We start from the raw sequence: 19,549 nt of genomic DNA, 5'->3' as shown, positions 1-19,549 counted from the left end.
ACAGATCTGACGGCCCCCAGAAACCAAAGCATGCACAAACCATGCGAGGCAGAGATCTCGACATAGATTTATGGATCACAGACTGAGCGAGCGAGTGAGCGATCGAGGGGATTATTTACCTTTGCCAGCACAAGGAACAGAAGCCGATCGATCCATCAATAATGCAGCAGCCCCGGCCTTCACGAGAAAAGCTGCAGGCTGCGGCTGCCAGTCCATGCATGCACAGAACCGTATTGCCAGCGTCTCCCCCTGCAGCAAAAGAAAGGAGAAAAGCATCAGGCCATATCCTAAATTCTTTTTCTTGTTTATTATTCATGATAAAGAGATGTCGACAAGCGCTGGCAGCATGAAGATTGTTTCACATCCAGACTGATTCTTGTACAAATCAGCAATCATATCAGCACCACCACCTAGTCATTGCAGCTTTACAAGTTCACTGAGTAACCAAATCCAGGACCAGGTCTGTGGGGAAGAAGCAAGGATTTAACTAGAACAGCAGTAGTACAAGTACAAAACAGAAACAATATCTCCCAGTTGGCTTACAGCTTAATTAACTCTAACAGAGTTCAGCTAATTAACTAAAAAATAAAACTAGGGTGGCAGGCTGAGGCAGCAGGAGATCAGCAATAAACAAAACAAAAAAGGAGTTAACCGTGCTCATTTACAGCATTTCTATCTAAGAGGGTCTGGCCTTGACAAAATAGGAATATGGAGAGGTTGTGCACATGGCCATGGCAGAGGGAAGCAAAAACTGTGGGCTCGAGCAGGAGGCTATGCCAATCGATCAGGCAGTGTCGCTCAGTACGGAAACCAGCTCACTTTTCTTCATCTTTGAATAACCTCTGAGTCCTCGGGATTTCGCCAGCTCTCTCAGCTCTGTGACCTTCAGCGAGCTTAGATCAGAAACTTCTGCAGGGGAAGTTTCCAGACTGTCATCCTGAGATGCGATGCTGTCTGTAACATCAGAGATCTCCAAATGCTCCACATACTCGTTGGGCTCATCAGCTAGCAGCTCATCGGTATCCAGTGGATCTGATTCATCATCTGAAACATCAAAGTCGTCCAAAGATGCATCTTCTGGTTCTTCCATTACTGAATCGGGTTCGTACAGAGGTACTGATGAATCAGGTCCATCGGGAGCAGTCTCCTCCTCCTCCACCACTGGTGGTGTCTTGGCCTTCAGTACAGCATCAGCCTTGCCATTGACGATAGACTTGGCTCCAGCACCTGCATCTGTGTCTGGATTAGTAACAAGCTGGAACTTAACCCCAGGAACAGGAGATCTTCGCCTGAAACTTGAAGGTGGTCTCTGGAAGGTTGCAGGAGGTGGCTTCTGCACTTCCGGAGCATCGTTTTTCGTGCCAAAGATCCTTGAACTCTGCTTGTTTCCAGAATCGTTGTTTCTCCATGTTTGGTCGAAACTCTGCTCTTTCTCATCACTGGTCTTCCGTCTTTGGTCCACGGAGTGTTTCCTGAGCAAATTGAGAAGAGAGTCGACGCTGCCCCTCTCACCCTGAGATTTCGTAGGTTCAGGCTTCTTGTCCTCCCTGCCTTTTCCCCTCGCACGGAGTTGTGTTTGAACCCTTTTAAACAGCTCTACAATCTCCTTCTCCCTTTCCCCTGGAACTGATGTTGCCTGGGGACGTGAGCTGCTTGTCAAAGAGATAGGTGGTCCGTTTTTGGAGAACGCTGTATCACTGTCAAACTCATCGTTGTTCTCAGTGTCGTCCCTTTCTTGATATGGCTTGCTTTTCCCCCTTGCAGAACCCCTCTTTTGTTGTCGTGAGATATCCGGGTTCCTTGGTCTATGGTTATTAGGGCTAGCACCACAAGCCAGAGACACAGTATATGGGCCCAAGATAGGCGATTTACTCAGGAAACAAGATCCTGGAGGGAATCTGCAATCCACATGATAAACAGGTAGTGTTGCTCTGACTGAAGCCCCTGGAAAGGGAAAAAAAAGAAATAAACATCAGTAATTGCTTTGGATGAAGCTTGGTGGACTAGTGGGAAAGAGACAGCTGGAGATGGAATAGTATATAGCACGTCAAAAAGATGTGAAGTTGAAACTAAGCATAACATTGGTAGGAACCAATGGTTGCATTACAAACCAGAACACTTTCGACCCGACTGGTAATACTCGTATAGAGGTCTGCATGGTCGAAACCCACCTTGATAATACACACTTGCATAGGTAACACGAGACGGTTTAAGCAAATAATAGGGCATTTGAAAGCAGAAGTAAAATGGACTGTAATTTAGAATTAGCTCGTACAGGCCTACGGGGAATGATATTCCCAGTGATCTTCACCACCAAAATGCAAGCCGCAAGTAAAAGAGTGGCATGCGGTTTCATGAACTGCTGACATGCACAGCTCCATACTGAAAAGATGCATAAAATGGGCTTAAAGAGCATGGGTCAATTAACGTGGCTTGTCGGTCGATCTCTAAATATATATACAGTGCTACTTCATAAGTGAAGGTGAAGACTACATAGTAGTTCTGTGCATATTCAAGAATCAACTAACATATGATCCTAATTAAAGCCAAGCAGCACTGAATAGACGTACATTTACACCAGTAATCCAGTACAGGCACCTGCTCTTAGTGAAAACACTGAGGAATAGCAAGCAACAGCAGTCTTGTCTGAATTAAATCTGGAAGCTGAGTGTCGTATGTCCAATTTGAACAAGTCAGATTTGGTTTTAGATAGAAGTAAACTTTAAGCTAGCACACACCTAACGGAAAAAAATTTAGTCAATCAGGCAGATAGGACAGTGTAAGGCATTTAAAGAGACCAGCTCCCCAAAAATAGTTAGGCAGTTGCTGTAGAACTGCAGGAAGTGTGAGGTGCACAATCCTATGTGCATACTGCATACATATTCCATTGAAGTGGTTCATAAAACCCTCTTATATTTAAAAATAATTGGCTATCATATTCACATAAAAAATACGGCAAATAGACATGTACTTTTAGTTCATCACGGCGAGATTGACATATGAATCAACCATTAAGGTGCGTGATAAAAAGGACAACAACAGCATGCTGAGGATAAAATGGGATTGTAATCCCTCTTACTACTACAAGGTGGTTATTACAGCATCACCAGGATTTTTTTTGTGAATTGTCCATCAGATATGCCATTATGGAAGTCAGGACTCAGGAATGCTCCAAAATCACAAGACGCAAGTTGAGTACCAAGCAGATAACCTGCAGCAGACACGACTATAGCTAGTTGAGGATAAAAATGGATTCTAATTCTACTTAGTATCGATTAAGGGGTCACTACAACTACAACCAGGCTACAATTTTCTGAACTGTCCATCCCATATGTTATCACGGAGAACATAAATTCAGAAATGCTCAGTGTTATTTTCTATGTAAAAATGGATTCTAATTGTACTTGGCATCCATTAAGGGGTTACTACAACTACAACCAGGCAACAATTTTCTGAACTGTCCATCCATATGTTATCACGGAGAAAATAAATTCAGAAATGCTCAGTGTTATTTTCTATGTATGCCCAATTAGCACTACCCCAAAAAATAGGACATACAAAGGATCAATTTCTAATTCACAATTGATACGTACAGACATACAATCTGTGGAGCTCCACATCTCTGAATGCTCACATGTATGAATTTTTTCCCCAGTAGGACATCCGAGTTCCTACACACTGAGCCTCCTCGATCCTCACTGCGACAGAGGTACGTACGCGGCAGACTACCGCTACTAGTGCAGTACTGCTGCTGCTATTACTGCAGCGACTTAGTGTACCGCTGCTGCACACCGCAGAGACAAGGGAAAATGCGCGGGGATCAGCGGTGGTGGAACAGACAAACACATGGTATGCTGCTCGCGCTATTGAAATCTCAAAACTCTAGGTCAAACTGGATCATACGGAGCATGGTGCGCATGTAGACGAGTAACCGGAACAAGTAGAGAGGCGAGCCACGGAAGAGACGGGGAGCTGGGCTTTGTGGTACCATGGTGGTGGAGGACAGGCGCAGTGAAGGACATCAGTGCCTTGGAATATATGCCAGAAGGAGCTTGCAGCCAGAGGTGGTGGCAGTGGTGGCGGCGTTACAGCGATTGGCAGCCTTAATCGTTAGGCATTTAAAGGGACCATCTCCCCAAAAATAGTTAGGCATGAAGAACTGTGAGTAGTATGAGGAGGACATGCCATCGAGTGTGCATGCTGGCTGCATACTTATTCGTTGAAGTGGTTTATAATCTCTGAACTACTTAATAAGTATCGGCGAACATATTCATAATAATAAATATGGCACCTAGAGATGCACTTTTAGTTGAGCACAACAAGATTGACATATACATCTCCCATTAAGCTGCACACTTGACTAATATGGTTACTACCACTATAAGCGGCCAAAATTTACTGGACTGTACATCATGTATGCCATCATGGAGAAAATGAAATTCAGAAAATGCTCACAGTGCTATTCTCTGTGTATGCACAATTTATATTACTCCCTAGTACAATGATACAATTTGGGGAACCCCACATGTTATAATGCACACACATATGAATTTGCGACCCAATAAGATGGCCCAGATCCTACAAGCTGAGCCCTCCTCGATCCTCGTTACGACAGCAGACTAACCCTACTGCTGCAGTTTTGCATTACCGCTGCTGCTTCTGCTTACTTTACAACTGCTGTGCACCGCAGAGAAAAGGGAAAACACGCGGTGTCCATCATCTGCCGCGGTGGAACACACTGCCACGCGGGTAGCAAAACCCGCGCTACGGAAATCTCAAAATCCCAGGTCAAATTGAACCCTACGACGGCAGTGCTCATGTACACGAGTAACCAGAAACAGTTGGGTGGCGAATCGCTGAGGAGATGGGGAGTGGATTTTTGCAGTATCATGGGGGTGGACGACAGGAGGAGGACGGGGGCAGAGCCGGACATCAGTGCCTTGGATTATACGCCAAGAGGTGGTGGCAATTGATAGGCATTTAAAGAAACCATCTCCCCAAAAAATAGTTGGGATGTAAAAATGTGGGTAGTTTGAGGTGCACATGGCATCAAATGTGCATACTGCAGACATATTCAATTGAAGTGGTTAATAGCTGATCCACTTAGTAGGTAACCGGATATCATATTTTCTTATAATCACAAATATGGGCAATAGGCATGCACTTTGAGTATATCAGTTGAGCGCAATAACAATTGCATATATTGATATATATCAGCATATGATTACTACAATAACACAGGGCCAAAATTTTCTGAACTGTATCATGTATGTCATCATGGAGAACATAAAAAACAGAAATGCTCCAGAATTCTATTCTCTATGTATGTGGTATGCCCAATTTGCATTGCTCCCTAGTATGATACTAGGGAGTAACATAGGATCCCTCTCACAATTCACCACTGATAAGTTCAGTACCGTGATACAACGTGGGGAACCCCGCGTAAGATGGCCCAGATCCTGGAAGGCAAGCCCTCCTCGACCCTCGTTGCCACAGAGGCGCATATGCGGCGGACTACCATTACTAGTGTAGTACCACAGAACTGCTACCACCTAATGTACCAGTTATGCAGACCACACTGCAGATAAAAGGAGAAACATGCGGGGTGGCCATCATGAGTGGTGGTGGAACAGACAGAGACGCGCAGATTGGCTCCTGGTGCAACGGAAATTTTGAAACCCTTACAGAGGGCGATGCGCATGTACACGAGTAAGCGGAACAGTTGGCAGGCGAGCTGCAGAGGAGACGGGGAGTGGGGGCTTTGCGGTACCATGGTGGTGGAGGAGGACCTGGGCAGCAGCAGCGGCAGCGGCGCTAGCGATTGGCAGACTTAATAATTAGGCATTTAAAAGAGAGCATCTCCCTGAAAGTAGTTAGGCATGTAAAACTGTGGGTAGTGTGAGGTGCACATGCCATCAAATGTACATTGCTGCACGCATATTCCATTGAAGTGGTTTACAAATCCTGATCCACTTAGTAAGCATAATCGTTTATCATATTCATATTTAACCACTTTGATTTGGTCACAGCAACTCATGTGAATAATATGGTCACTACAACTACACCAGGCCAACACTCTCTGAACTTTCAATGGCGTATGTCATCACAAGAACATAAAATTCAGAAAATGCTAAAAATCATGTATGCCCGATTGGCATCACTCCCTAGTCCTAGTGTGATATATAGGGTCTCTCTCACAATTCACCATGGATACGTGCAGACAATTTGGGTAGCCCCGCGTGCTGTGAAGCACACATGTATGAATTTGCAGCCCAATAAGAGGGCTCAGGTCCTACAAGCTGAGCCCACCTGAGCCCTGGTTGCGACAGAGGCGCGTAGACGGTGAATGCACCACTACTGCTGCAGTTACTTACCGCTGCTGCCTCTGCAAGTACTGCTGCTACCACCTAATGCGGCACTGCTGCGCACCGCAGAGACTAAGGGGAAACGCGCGCGCGGTGGCCATCCACCAGCAGAAGCGGTGGAGCGTACAGGCACGGGTAGCTAGGTATGCTCGTCGATACAGGAAATCTCGAAACCCTAGGTCGAATCGGATCCTACGGCGCGCGGCGCGCATGTACACGGGTAGCCGGACACAGTAGGGAGGCGCTAGACGCGAATTGGATAAGGGGAGCCGGAGGCCCGTACCGTGGTGGTGGAGGAGGGCGGGGGCAGCGCCGGACATCAGAGACAGACGCCCGGGGGAGCCCGCGTGCGGCGACGGCGACGGCGGCGGCGGCGGCGGCGGTGGCTGCCGGTGAGGAGAGAAGAGCAGAGCGATGATTGGTGGAGGCAAACTGATAGAGTAGGGAGCGGAAGTGGGGAGGGATTTTTGGCGAGGGTTTAGGTCGGGGGTGGAGGGAGCGACGTGGGCCGGCCCACCCAGAGAGAAGGCCTCTCCGTCTTTCAGCCCACATTATCTACGGGCTACCTGTTCCAAGAAGAAAAAAAGTCCAGCTTCTTTTCAGTTCACGCATGGCTTGCTTCCTATGTCTTCAACTGCTGCTGTTTTTTCTACGGCGTGGCCAAAGAACCTGCGTGCTTCTTATTTGCGGTAATGGCAATTTGAAGTAGTGCAACTATTTGTATCTTTCTTTTGTTCTGTTGTTTGTAAAGGTACCAACTCTGTATTGCTATATGTATGCATATGATTATGAAAACAAGTAATGTATGTACACGAAGGTACATCGTAAAACAAAACTCTCTTCGCTCCGCCTATTGAACTTGTCCCTTCCGTACTTTTCTTTGGTATAGAACATATATATTTTTTTCGATGAAGGATGCTTTATTACTCAAAAAAATTTAAGCATTACACCCAGCCTCTAGATAACTAAGATGCACACAGCCGTTCATAGTATCAAACGGATCAAACAAAGTGCTCCTAGACGGAAAAAAATAGATAGAACAGTATACAATCTCGGAACAGCCCGATTGGTCTCAATACGCCTATTATGCTGTCACCCACGTTGAGAAATAAACTCCTTCGCCGTGTTCTCCAATCGTATAGATACCTCCAAACAGAGGTCGCGATCTTCCAAACGCTGGAGTGGCGACCATGAACGGAACAAAGCCGTAGCGCGGTAGACATAACCTGCAAAAGAGAAGAATTTTTGTCAGTAAAAACCTTGTCATTTGTACATGCCAAAGCGACCATACAACAGCAATCGCACACATCCTGATAAGCATTTTATACCTAGCGTCAACCCTATTTAGCCAATTGCCGAAAATATTTGCAACGCTACGGGGTGGATATAAGGTAAAACCTATCTGAATGATTGACTATATAGACCGAGCAACACGACAACTGAAGAAAATGTGTTTTATTGTCTCTTGTTCATGACATAAAAAACATTTTGTATAGCCATGCCAGTTGCGTTTGGCAAGGTTATCTTTAGTTAGAATCACACCCTGACCAAGATACCATGGAAAGATCTTTATTTTCAAAGGTATCTTCATCTTCCAGATGGATTTGCTACTAACTACCGATTGACTAGGTATAATCCATTCTTGGTAATACTCCAGCGAAATTCATAGACACCCTGAACCAACTGGATTTAAGCTAATCTCGAAGAGTAGTTCAACCCAACCACCTATCCTCCAAGAACCTTATCTCAGACCCATTCCTAATGGATAAGGAACCGAAAGGGAAAAAGTGCTTTTCAGTAGCCATAATGCCAACCCAAAAGTGAGAATCTTCAGGTTTCCATATCACCCGAGAAATTGATTTTGAGCCCACATACTTCTTCCGCAAAAGTTGTTTCCATCGGCCATCCTCAGTTAATAACCTGGACAACCATTTTCCTAGCAAGGCCCTGTTTTTAACTTCAAGATCATGAACTCCTAGTCCACCTTGATCTTTTGGATGGCAAGCAACACTCCATTTGGTCAACCGATATTTTTTCTTCTCATTATCCGCTGCCAAAAGAATCTCGATCGAAAATAATCCAATCTCTGTAAGACTCCTTTGGGAAACTTGAAAAAATATATCATATATATAGTACCATATTTGTCAGTACTGAATTTATGATAACTAATCTTTCTCCAAGGGATAATAATTTGCCTTTCCAACTACTCATGCGTTTCTGAAGTCTTTCCTCCACAATTTTCCATTCGGCCAACGTCAGCCTCTGATAATGAATCGGAATGCCAAGATAGCTAATTGGAAAACTCCCAAGCCCACATCTGAAAATCTCGGCATATAGGTTGGCATCGTCTTTGGCCTCGCCGAAACAAACAATTCACTTTTATGAAAATTTATCTTGAGACCTGACAACTGCTCGAAAGCTGAAAGAATTAACTTCAGATTACTTGCGTTGTCCAAGTCATGATCCATAAATAAATTTGTATCATCGGCATATTGAAGGATAGATAAGCCCCCATCCACCAAATGAGGAACTACCTCTTCAATATGGCCATCAACTTTGGCCCACTGATAGGCGTAGAGTGTATACGCTTAGGTTGAGCTCTAAGTGCAGAGTTTGTAGATGTGGAAGACGTGCTTTCCCCACGAGGGTGACTCGAGGGTAATATCAAACTGTAGTGGAACTGTTTGTTAAGGGTTTATCTTCTTATCCTTCTCTTATGAGACCTGCAAAATAAAGTAAAATGTTTTGTGCCCTCAACCTCACCAAGTGGTTTTCAACCACAAGGTGTGAGCAAAGATGTGAAAAGATAATAAATGCAAACAAGAAATAAATATGCAATGATATAGATGGTAATGTAACGGTGCTAGAAAACAGTGTGTTGTGTGGAACTAGTGGGATAGATCTCTCTACTTGCACAACTTCAGAAAACAACTTGATATGCAAATGATGGTAAATAAATATGCAAGGATGGTGGAAGCAATAATGGATGATATTTTTGGGTTTTATATTGTGAATGCAAGAAATAAAAGTGTTTTTGTATTTTCGGATTATTAAATGACTGAAAATAAAAAGTATGTATAAAGTATTGGAAAGGTGTTTCTTATGATTAAAAATGGACTGGGGTTCATAGTTTCACAAATGCACTCTCTCTTTTATAAAGTGGTAGACAATGAAACACTAGAAGTATATGATTGCAACATAAAGGTTTCATGACAAGTTACTAGTTATATGGGCATCATGTTCTAACATAGAGAACTTTTGTGTATTAATATCTCTTAAACTCCACCAAGATGCGAACTAAATCATAACACCCTAGTAATTAAGATAAATTAGAGTATAGCATTAAGTTCCATGACATGAAGTTAAAATAAGAACATGCTAGATCTAGTCATGGAGAAGTGGCAAGGTCACCCCACATCCCCGGTAGCATGTTATTCTATTTATCCCTAGTGAGGTAACAAAGTAAGGTAAACACCCGAGTGGATCGCGGAATTTCTGTCACTATCACCGCACTAGCCACCCCCCGTTACTCCATCTAAGAGCATCTCCAGCCGCGTCCCCCAAAGCGTCCCCCAAAGGGATTTGGGGCGCGCCGGACAAAAAATGCGTTCCAGCCGCGTCCCCCAAAGCCCATTTTTGTCCGGCGCGCCCCGATACGGTGTCCGGCGCACCGATCCCGTCCCCGTCCCACAGGGGACGCACCGGGCACGCCGGACACAACGAAAAGCGAGGCGGGGAGTGGCAGGGCCGACCCGTCAACAGCACAGTTAATTTTAACCTAATTAATCGTCGCCTACCTCGCGACGGAAGTTATTCGCGCGCAGTGACACACGACGGCATCTTTGCCTTAATGGAGACGGAGGGGCAGGCGAGACGTCTCGTCGATGCTGCGCAGCCTCCACGCGTCGCCGGCGTTCGCACGCCACCGCCCGTTCCCGCGCGATCTTCCCGCCTCTTCTCGCCTTTTCCCGCGCTTTCTTCCCGACGCCGGCGTCTATAAAAGGTCTCCCGGCTCAATGGTAGCGACCACACCCCGCCGGCAACAAACACAGCCCTCGTCGCTCCACCGCCGTCTCCTCCACCACCAGTGGCAATGGCGAACCGCCCCGGTGCTGGCCACTTCCCTCCACCGCCGTCTCCTCCACTTCCAGTCCCGGAATCGCAGGTCGACACCGACCCCGTGGCCCGGGATGAGCGGCGGCGGCGAGGGACGCCGCTTTGGCCTGGCTCTCATCAGCAGCGGCGGGAGGCACTCGAGGAGGAGGCCCGCCAGCGGCGTGAGGCGACGCACGCGGCGGATCTAGCGGCGTTCTACGCCCCTGCCCCCGCAGCTGACGAGGCCGCAGCGGCAACAGCGTGGCAGGAGCAGCAGTGCGACACCGTTGCGGCGTTTGACGCCTCGACGGGAGAAGAGGCGCGACGGCGTTGGTACCGGGAGGAGATGGAGCAGCGGTGGGCTGATGAGCATCGGCGCCAGCGCGATGAGCGGGAGGCGTTGTACCGTGAACGGCGGGAGGCGATAGAGCGCCGGCGGCGGGAGTCGATCGAGCGCCAGCAGCAGCTGACGACGGAGGAGCGTCATCAGCGGGAGGCGGCGCTGACGGCGCTATGGGGGAGGCGGGCGGACCAGTTGGCGGCGGAGGCCGACGCGTTGGCGGCGGCGATGATGGAGGCGCCAACATATGTGGAGGAGGAGGCATGGGCGGGCACATGTGTATTCATGGGTATGCAGGTGAATACCCAAAATTTTGACAAAATTTTCAAATTATGTGAAATATCCATCAGCGCTAATTTACTTTGTGTAGAAATCTGTGCTTCTCTGGACACAAGGATGTGGAGGCTTGGCTGGTTAGAGCAGATGCATGCTCCCTTGATGGTCATGAGATCGAATGCTACTTGCCACTGTTTTGTAGTACATTTTCTTTTATTTTTGAATACCCATTGTTAAAAGTCTGTGCCCGCCCATGGGAGGAGGCGTCAGTGGAGGAGGAGGAGGCCGAGGCGGAGGAGACCGAGGTGGAGGAGGACGACGACGACGGGCCGCACCCGGACGAGACGGCCGATCAGCAACGCGCGCTCGTCGAGTCCTTCGAGTCAGAGAAGAAGCTCCAGGACGACGCCCGTGCCCGCGAAGAGGCGCAGATTCGTCGCGCCGTCGAGCTCTCCCTCCAGGCAGCGCAGCAGGGGACGGCGGAGGACGCGCGGCGGGAGCGAAACCGTCTGGCCACCGCTGAACGCAAGGAGAGGAGGCGTGCGCAGGAGGAGTTGCGGCATAGGGGAGGCGACGACGGGGCGGGGCCGTCGAACGCACCGCCGAGCGGTCAGTAGTCTAGGTTTAGATGAAATCTAGCCGTTTTCATTCAAACTTGGTAATATATAACCAAAATTGAATGAAAACCTTTATTTTCGTGCACCAATATTCATTTGGGGGAGGCGTTTGGGGGACGCGACTGGGGAGCGACGTCCCCCAAATGCGGCACGAACGAAACACGTCCCCCAAACGCTCGATCCGGCGCGGTTTGGGGGACGCTTTGGGGGACGCGACTGGAGATGCTCTAATGCATACGTCCCCCTCATACACAAGTTTGATCAAAAAAGTAAACAAAAACGGGGTACATAATATGCATCTACTTTCATAACTGAAACAAAACTATTGCAATCTCAAACATATATTAACTCATAAAATGATCCACCACAAAGGTATTACATAGATGACCGTAATCATGTTCAGGAGCTCATACGGTGATAATTAGTGAAGCTCAAAGAGAGGAGAGATACATAAGTTACTTCCACAAACCCATAGTCTAGGGGTGGACTACTCCCTCTTCATCATGGTGACGATGGTGGAGTCGTTGGAGGAGGTGGAGACCACGCCGGCAGTGCCTTGCTGGAGTTTTCCCCCTCCAATCTGCAGCTCCAGCTCTCTGTTTTCGTGTTTCTGTGTTTTGGCGGCGCTCTCTTTTGAAATGCACCGATGGAGTATTTTTTATAGACGTTTTTAGGTCAAGACGGTGGCACGGAGATGAAAACGGACGGCATCGGAGGCTCGAGGGCTAGGATGGGGCACCCCACGTGGCCAAGGAATCTGGCCGCGTGGGCCTACCCCTTATAGTCCTCGGGCATCTTTTTTTGCGTTTCCTTGGCTCGTATTCCTTCCACCTTCCAAAAACCGATCCTCGTACAATCTCGGATGATTTGGACGCTGTTTGAGTCCCTAAAACATCAAAATATAGAAAAAGGGGTTTTCTGACAGTGCAGGGTTAATTCCAGAAAAATAGGGAAACTGTGAAATATCCCCAAAATCAATATAAAACAATGATATAACCCTTATATGATGCAAATATGATTGAAATATAAGTAATACAATGCAAAGTTCATGTATGCATTTTACATGCATCAACATCCCCAGGCTTAACCTATACTCGTCCTCGAGTATGAAGGTGATAAAACTAACATGGACTTTGCATTTAATACAATAAATGGATATCAAAGATGATTACTATTGCTACATAAAGTTAAATGATTCAATCTCAAAGGAGTAGCAATATACAAGATAGTTTATGAAGTGATATCAAATATTCAATGTAAGGATGTTCAATGATAATTCACAAAGTGTGACATAGAAGAAAGTAATATGGAGCAAATGAATGCATAATGAAAAGTAAAAGACATCCTATAATGGTCATAGGGTTATTCTTATAGAAATCTGAATATTAAAGGTGGACACTCTGGAAACATAGATAAATAAGTAGAGGTAAAAAATGAATAAGTCTCATCTAGCTTCCAAATGATTCAACTTAAGTTAATGTTTGCAATGTGGTATTCATTGGTGTGGAGCTCTCATTACCCCTATCATAGCATCTTGAATAGTTAAGTTGAAAGTGAAAGCAAATATGAGTAATGTGCTTGACAAAAAGTACAAGTTGAATGCCTCATGCCCCGTGAAAACAAATACCTCTCCAACTGGCTACTCAACTCGGGCCACAAAGCAAGTTCAAGTTAAAGTCATTGCAAGTAATTAATAATAGTGTCATCAAGAGCGTCAACTGGGGTACCTCTTGTCCCAGGACATGGAACAAGCCCATGTCAAAATGATAAGACAAACAAACATAATGAACAATCTCACCACTCTTTTTATTTACCAAGGGTATAGCTTTTTTGTAAAGTGCATCACTGAGGGTCCACTATTGTGTAAGTAAATTTCCACCATGCATCTCGCATGGCTTAGGTTAGCCGCCTAGGTGTAATATCTCAGGTTTAGAGGCTATAAAATGAGAAAACACCAAAGTGTGCATTGCATTCATGCATAGAAAATCCGGGGAATTTTCGCGCTTTCAAATAAAACCTGTCACAGTAAGTGAAGTCTCACTTGACTTGCTGGAATTGAAGTAGATCATCAAGTCAAGCGCTATAAACTTCACTGTGATCTTTGCTAAAACCTTGTTTTGGGTAGAGATGATTTGATTTATGGGCTAGATCAAATGGAATCAGTTTTACAACAAACAACACCTTAAGTAAGGGTCAAATACAAGATCTTATAAAAGATCTCAACATGACATTCCTTACAACAACACCTGAATAATTATTCAGTTATAAATCAAATAACACAATTAATTAAGAAACTATTCTATACTTATCTTTTCCATATCTTTTACTTAATCAATACTTCTACCATAATGCACATGGTATTTCTTCAACTACAATATTGAACCTAAGCCAAGGACATTCATATTCATTCTTTATCAACCCTTGACTATTCCATCATGTCCATTCAAACCTATTCCTATTAAACCCCAGAGACAGGAGAGAACCATTCATATGTTTATACTATCCATTGACGAGAACCTAGGATATCATTTAAACCCTGTCTAAGTGAGATAAGTCATTGAAACTAAACATGGCTTTGTGACATACAAGTTAAGTGCTAAACCATATTTTATCAAGTCAACATTTGTTGGTAAGTAAGAACCTATTTTACTAGTGGTCCAAGAGAGGCAATTGTTATGATCATTACAACTTGGTAATGATCATAAACCCTAAGGAAATTCTACCTATTCCAGAGAGCTCAAGCTACATGTGTATACTCAAGTATATTGACCAATACTTGACCTTGGTGACATAGGCATCCCCAATGGGCCTGCCAAAGAAGGTACCCGGGGTTTTATTGAAGGCCCACGACTCGAAGATTATGAAGTTCGGAAGCCCAGTTAGGAGAAAGTTTGGAAAGATAGAATTGTATTAGTAATCTTGACTTGTAACTACTATGGGACGGACTCTAATTATCTCCCGAACTTTTTAACTTGTGTGTCACGAAACCCTCGGCTCCACCTCCTATATAAGGGGGAGTCGAGGGTCGAAGTCGATTCATTATCAACACAACCCTAGTTTTCTAGTAGTCGAATACTTTTCCGGCTGAAACCCTCGAGATCTACTTGTCCTCTACTTCCAACTAAACCCTAGTCTACAATCCGTAGGCATTGACAAGTTAATCCCTTGTCAATTGGCGCCGTCTGTGGGAATTAGAGGCGACAGGGAGCTGATCTCGATGACACGTTCAAGATCGTCGACTTCTTCGGTAGCAAGCAACACGATGGATAGAGGTAAACGGATCAAAACTGATCTAGTCGTTTTGTTCCTCACCCGCCCTCCCGTTTGGATGCATATGCGTATCTGGAGGAGCCTATGGAGATGACGTTCGGAAGGTTCCACTTCCGCGTTGAGAAAGAAGGATCGTATCGTCTCGAGGCTCAGACTTCGTCGGGATTGTCGGCGGCCGATTCCGATCTCTCGGACTCGTCGTTTGAGACAAGCGATGAGGAGATTTCGTCGCCACGCTTCATCAAAACCACGGCAAGCGGCAAGCTCGCCAAGATCTTCGGCAACATGTCCTTCGAGTCGTCTGCGGACTCCGATATAAGCAACGACTCGGACAGCATCGACAACTTCAACTTCATCGACAGATCCACTATTGTTGGAGAGGTCTTCACCGATCTATATGACGGTGTCACCAATCTCGACAAAGATCAAAGTTCAAAATATCATCAAATTTATGCAATTGGAGATACAAGTCGCCCACAGGAGGAGACATCAGAGAACTTCGATAACGCGGGAAATCCGTACGTCGATCCCGCGGATCTTACGCGAGGTTTGGGAACCAAATATGTTGGACCTGGAACACGAGAGATGGTGCAATTTCCGCAGGCAGTGTGGGATAGAGTTGCGAGAGCTATTGATGGCACAGAGCCCATGACTGTAACGGCGACAGCTGAAGAGTTACAAGCATACCAATATAGACTCGCCCGTGCCAGGCGGGAGCTCGAAAAACAGAAAATTGAGCTGGATAGGAGGCAAGTCGCGGCTTCCGCGTCAAGCAGGCGAAGGGCGGAGTTGAGCCGACAATCAGGTACTTCGGGAGATAGTCACAGAGCAGCTCAAAATAGAGCAAGATCTCGGCTGCAAAATATACCTGAGGCTAATAGAGAAAATTTAGTTCAAAACCTCGACATGTCTTTTATGTCGATCGACACGAGGGGGAATATTATTCCCAAAACACCAGAAGCTGGATACATGGCGACACAAGCTTTCATCCTAGCATCTAGGCCACCTCCCGGAGATCCAAGAGAAGCGTTGTATAACATGGCCATGGCAGGAGTTGGAGCCATGGGAACAGCGTTCGCAAATACGCCTCCCGAAGGATCTGCAAGACAAAATAGTCCACGACCTGCTACAGCAGTGCAAGATCCTGCGAGAACAAGTGGGGCAAGAGACACAGCAACGCAAGCAAGGGTGGACAGAGCGCGACAGGAAAGAAGGGAACATCGGCACTCACCAGAGGTTGATGAAGAAGATATGTGCGGACTTCCATGCTTTACGAGACGAGTCCGCAGAACTCGAGTTCCATCAGGGTTTAAGCTACCCGATAATTACAAAAAATTCGATGGATCACAAGATCCTGAAGATTGGCTAGTTGATTATCTCGAGATGGTAAAATTGGTGGGTGGAACCAGAGCAACAGCCATGCAGAGCTTTCAAGTACACTTGAGTGGTGCCGCACGATCGTGGATAAAGAAGGTGTCTCCTGGGTCTATCGACAGCTGGGAAAGTTTCGAGGATATATTCGTAAAGAATTTTCAATCCACGTGCAAAAACCTGCATCATTGGAGCAGCTGAGGGCTTGCAGGCAGAAATACGATGAGTCAATGAGAACGTATATCCAGAGGTGGAACATCATCAAAAACTCGGCAGAAAATATATCTGACGAGAGAGCGATAGATGCATTCGTTGCTGGTATTCGAAGGAGGGACTTCATCGAGGATTTGGGAAGAACCAACCCAAAGACAATAGCAGCACTCTTGGAAATAGCGAATAGGTGGGCGGATGGAGAAGATACTGTTCACAACAAATGGCACAGGTCGCCTGAGGAAGACCGCAGTTCTCAGATTATGATGCTCCCGGCCAAATATTGACTGGATTTCGAGGAAATAGTGGAGGAAATAATCGCGACGATTATCAAAAAATCGGCGAGCAGCACAGTGACTACAAGGACGGCTCCCGTCCCAATAGACCAAATAGTGGTCCAAGGTTCCAGAGGCCATATATATCTCCCGAGGATATGATGAACGGACCATGCCAAATGCATTTTTATCTCGACAACAATGGGAAGAGGCAGTCGGGACATCTACAGAAGGATTTTCAAACTTTCCAGGCGTTGAACAGATATGCAGGGCACGCTAACGCGCAGGCAGCACAACGAAACTCTCAAGGGCCAAGGAGTGAGATCCACCTTCCACCCCCTCCCGCGATTACGGATGCAAATCGACAACATTTACAAATAGCGGCGGCTCCAAACCCACCTCCTTATATCGACACCAATGGCGCGGTCTCGATGATTCAGAAAGCCAGGCCATCCAACAGAGCTCAGAAAGTAATTTCGCGACAAGTGTTCATGGCAGAAAAGATGCCTCCACCAACAATTGAGTACCTGAATTGGTCGGGACAAGATATTGGCTTCACCATAGCGGATCATCCGCAACAAGTTCCTCGACCAGGGCAATCAGCACTGATTTTACCAGCGGTGATCGCAGGATTCGATGTTTCACGAGTATTCATAGATGGAGGCAGCAGTTTAAACCTTATGTACGCGGATACATTGAGGAATCCCTGGCGAATTTAAAACCAACTGACACGCGTTTCCATGGTATCACACCAGACAAGCCAAGTTATCCGCTAGGGAAGATCAATCTCGACGTTCACTTTGGAACCCGAGAGAACTACAGGATAGAAAGGCTAGAGTTCGAAGTCGTGGATTTCCCATCGCAGTACCACGCTTTGTTGGGACGACCAGCCTATGCCAGGTTTATGGCGGTACCACATTACACATACTTGGTATGTAGGCTCACTGGGCCCAAGGGACTGATTACAGTAAAAGGCAGTTTCGCGTTAGCTGATAAGTGCGACAAGGATTTTCATTGACTGTCAGAGACTTTCGGGATGCAAGCAGAGTATATGGCGTCAAGGTTAACTACTGACTATGATGTGTTGCCAGATGTAGGGAGGCCACTCAAGGAGCCAACCTTTGACACTACCAAGGATTCTAAGGAGGTACAGATTCACCCGACAGATCCCAAGAAAATGACATCCATCGCAACAAACATGGATCTCGCATAGTAAAGTGCGCTCGTTGAGTTCCTCCGTGAGCGCTGGGAAATCTTCGCATGGTGTCCAGCTGAGATGCCAGGAGTACCCAGGGAACTTGCCGGGCACCACCTCAATTTGGATCCAGTGGCGAGACCAATCAAACAACCTTTGCGGCATTTTTCGGAACCAAACCGCAAATCTATGCTGTCAGAAATCAATCGACTCAGAGAGGCTGACTTTATCAAAGAGTTGCATACAGAGGCCACATGGGTAGCTAACCCAGTACTGGTCCCAAAGAAAAACACGAAGGTCCTTCGCATGTGCGTCGACTTCACGTGTCTCAATAAACATTGCCCAAAGAATCACTTTCCTCTCCCACGGATCGATCAAATTATCGAATCCACGGCAGGCTGTGAACGTCTTTCCTTCCTGGATGCATATTGTGGTTATAACCAGATCAGATTAAAAGAAGATGACGAGGTCAAAACAGCTTTTACAACACCTTATGGCGTGTTCTGCTATAGAACAATGCCCTTTGGATTGAAAAACGCGGGAGCAACATACCAGCGGATGATGCAGAAGTGTCTCGCCACACAGATTGGCAAAAACATACAAGTATATATCGACGATGTCGTCATAACAACAAAGAAGGGGTCAACTTTGTTCGAGGATCTGAAGGAAACTTTTGACAACCTTGACAAGTTTTGCCTCAAGCTGAACCCGACAAAGTGCTCCTTTGGCGTTCCTGCAGGAGAACTTCTCGGGTTCCTAGTTTCAGCAAGAGGAATCGAGGCCAATCCAGAGAAAATCCAAGCCATCGTAACGATGCGGAAGCCAACAAAGTTGAAGGAAATACAACAGCTAACTGGGCGAGTCGCAGCTTTGAGCAGATTCGTCGCCAGACTAGGAGAAAAGGCGTTGCCATTTTACGCTTTGATCAAACAAGGGGAGAAGTTCCAGTGGAACGAAGAAGTAGACAGAGCTTTCGAAGATCTTAAGCGCACAATCTCGACACCGCCAATATTGGTGGAGCCTAAGGAGAAGGAGCCTCTCATGTTATACATCACAGCCACACCTCAGGTGGTCAGCACAGTCCTTGTGGTCGAAAGAGAGGAAGAAGGAAAACTCCACGGAGTGCAGCGGCCGGGATACTTCGTCAGCGAAGTTTTATCACCCTCAAAACAGCGGTACCCGCAGTACCAGAAGTTAGCATATGGAGTATTTACAACCGCAAGAAAACTACGACACTATTTTTCGGCGCATCCGATAATAGTGGTCAATGAGGCGCCTTTGTCCAACATATTAAACAATCCAGAAGCTACGGGTCGTGTCTCCCTTTGGGGAATAGAACTTTCCCCTCGGGACACCACATATGAGAAAAGGAAAGCAATAAAGTCACAGATTTTACCAGATTTCATCGCAGAGTGGATGGAGTTACAAAATACGAGACCTCCAGATTTGTCGAGAACTTGGACTATGAATTTCGACGGATCCAAGAGACTAGAGGGAGCTGGAGCAGGCGTGATACTAGTATCACCTCAAGGCGA

At 46.2% G+C, this 19,549-nt stretch overlaps 1 protein-coding gene across 1 annotated transcript; it reads right to left on the bottom strand.

The window, feature by feature from the left end:
* Positions 1-459: 459 nt before the first annotated feature.
* Positions 460-6,717, bottom strand: LOC124688806 (SAP-like protein BP-73). The gene is made up of 2 exons (XM_047222434.1): positions 6,649-6,717; positions 460-1,944 (listed from the first exon to the last, which is right to left on the bottom strand). Exons 1-2 carry the CDS (start codon positions 6,683-6,685, stop codon positions 785-787), a joined length of 1,197 nt encoding a protein of 398 aa, XP_047078390.1. The 5' UTR covers positions 6,686-6,717; the 3' UTR covers positions 460-784.
* Between the last annotated feature and the right edge of the window lie 12,832 nt (positions 6,718-19,549).

The sequence above is a fragment of the Lolium rigidum genome, chromosome 2 (assembly GCF_022539505.1).
Source record: "Lolium rigidum isolate FL_2022 chromosome 2, APGP_CSIRO_Lrig_0.1, whole genome shotgun sequence".
NCBI lineage: Eukaryota > Viridiplantae > Streptophyta > Magnoliopsida > Poales > Poaceae > Lolium > Lolium rigidum.
This window is presented reverse-complemented; position numbering and strand designations above follow the sequence as displayed.

Coding starts and splice junctions, on each gene's coding strand:
- LOC124688806 (XM_047222434.1), bottom strand. CDS start 6,685: ATGTCCGGCGCTGCCCCCGCCCTCCTCCACCACCACG. Junction 1,945..6,648: donor CGCCCTCCTCCACCACCACG/GTACGGGCCTCC, acceptor TTCCCTTTCCAG/GGGCTTCAGTCAGAGCAACA.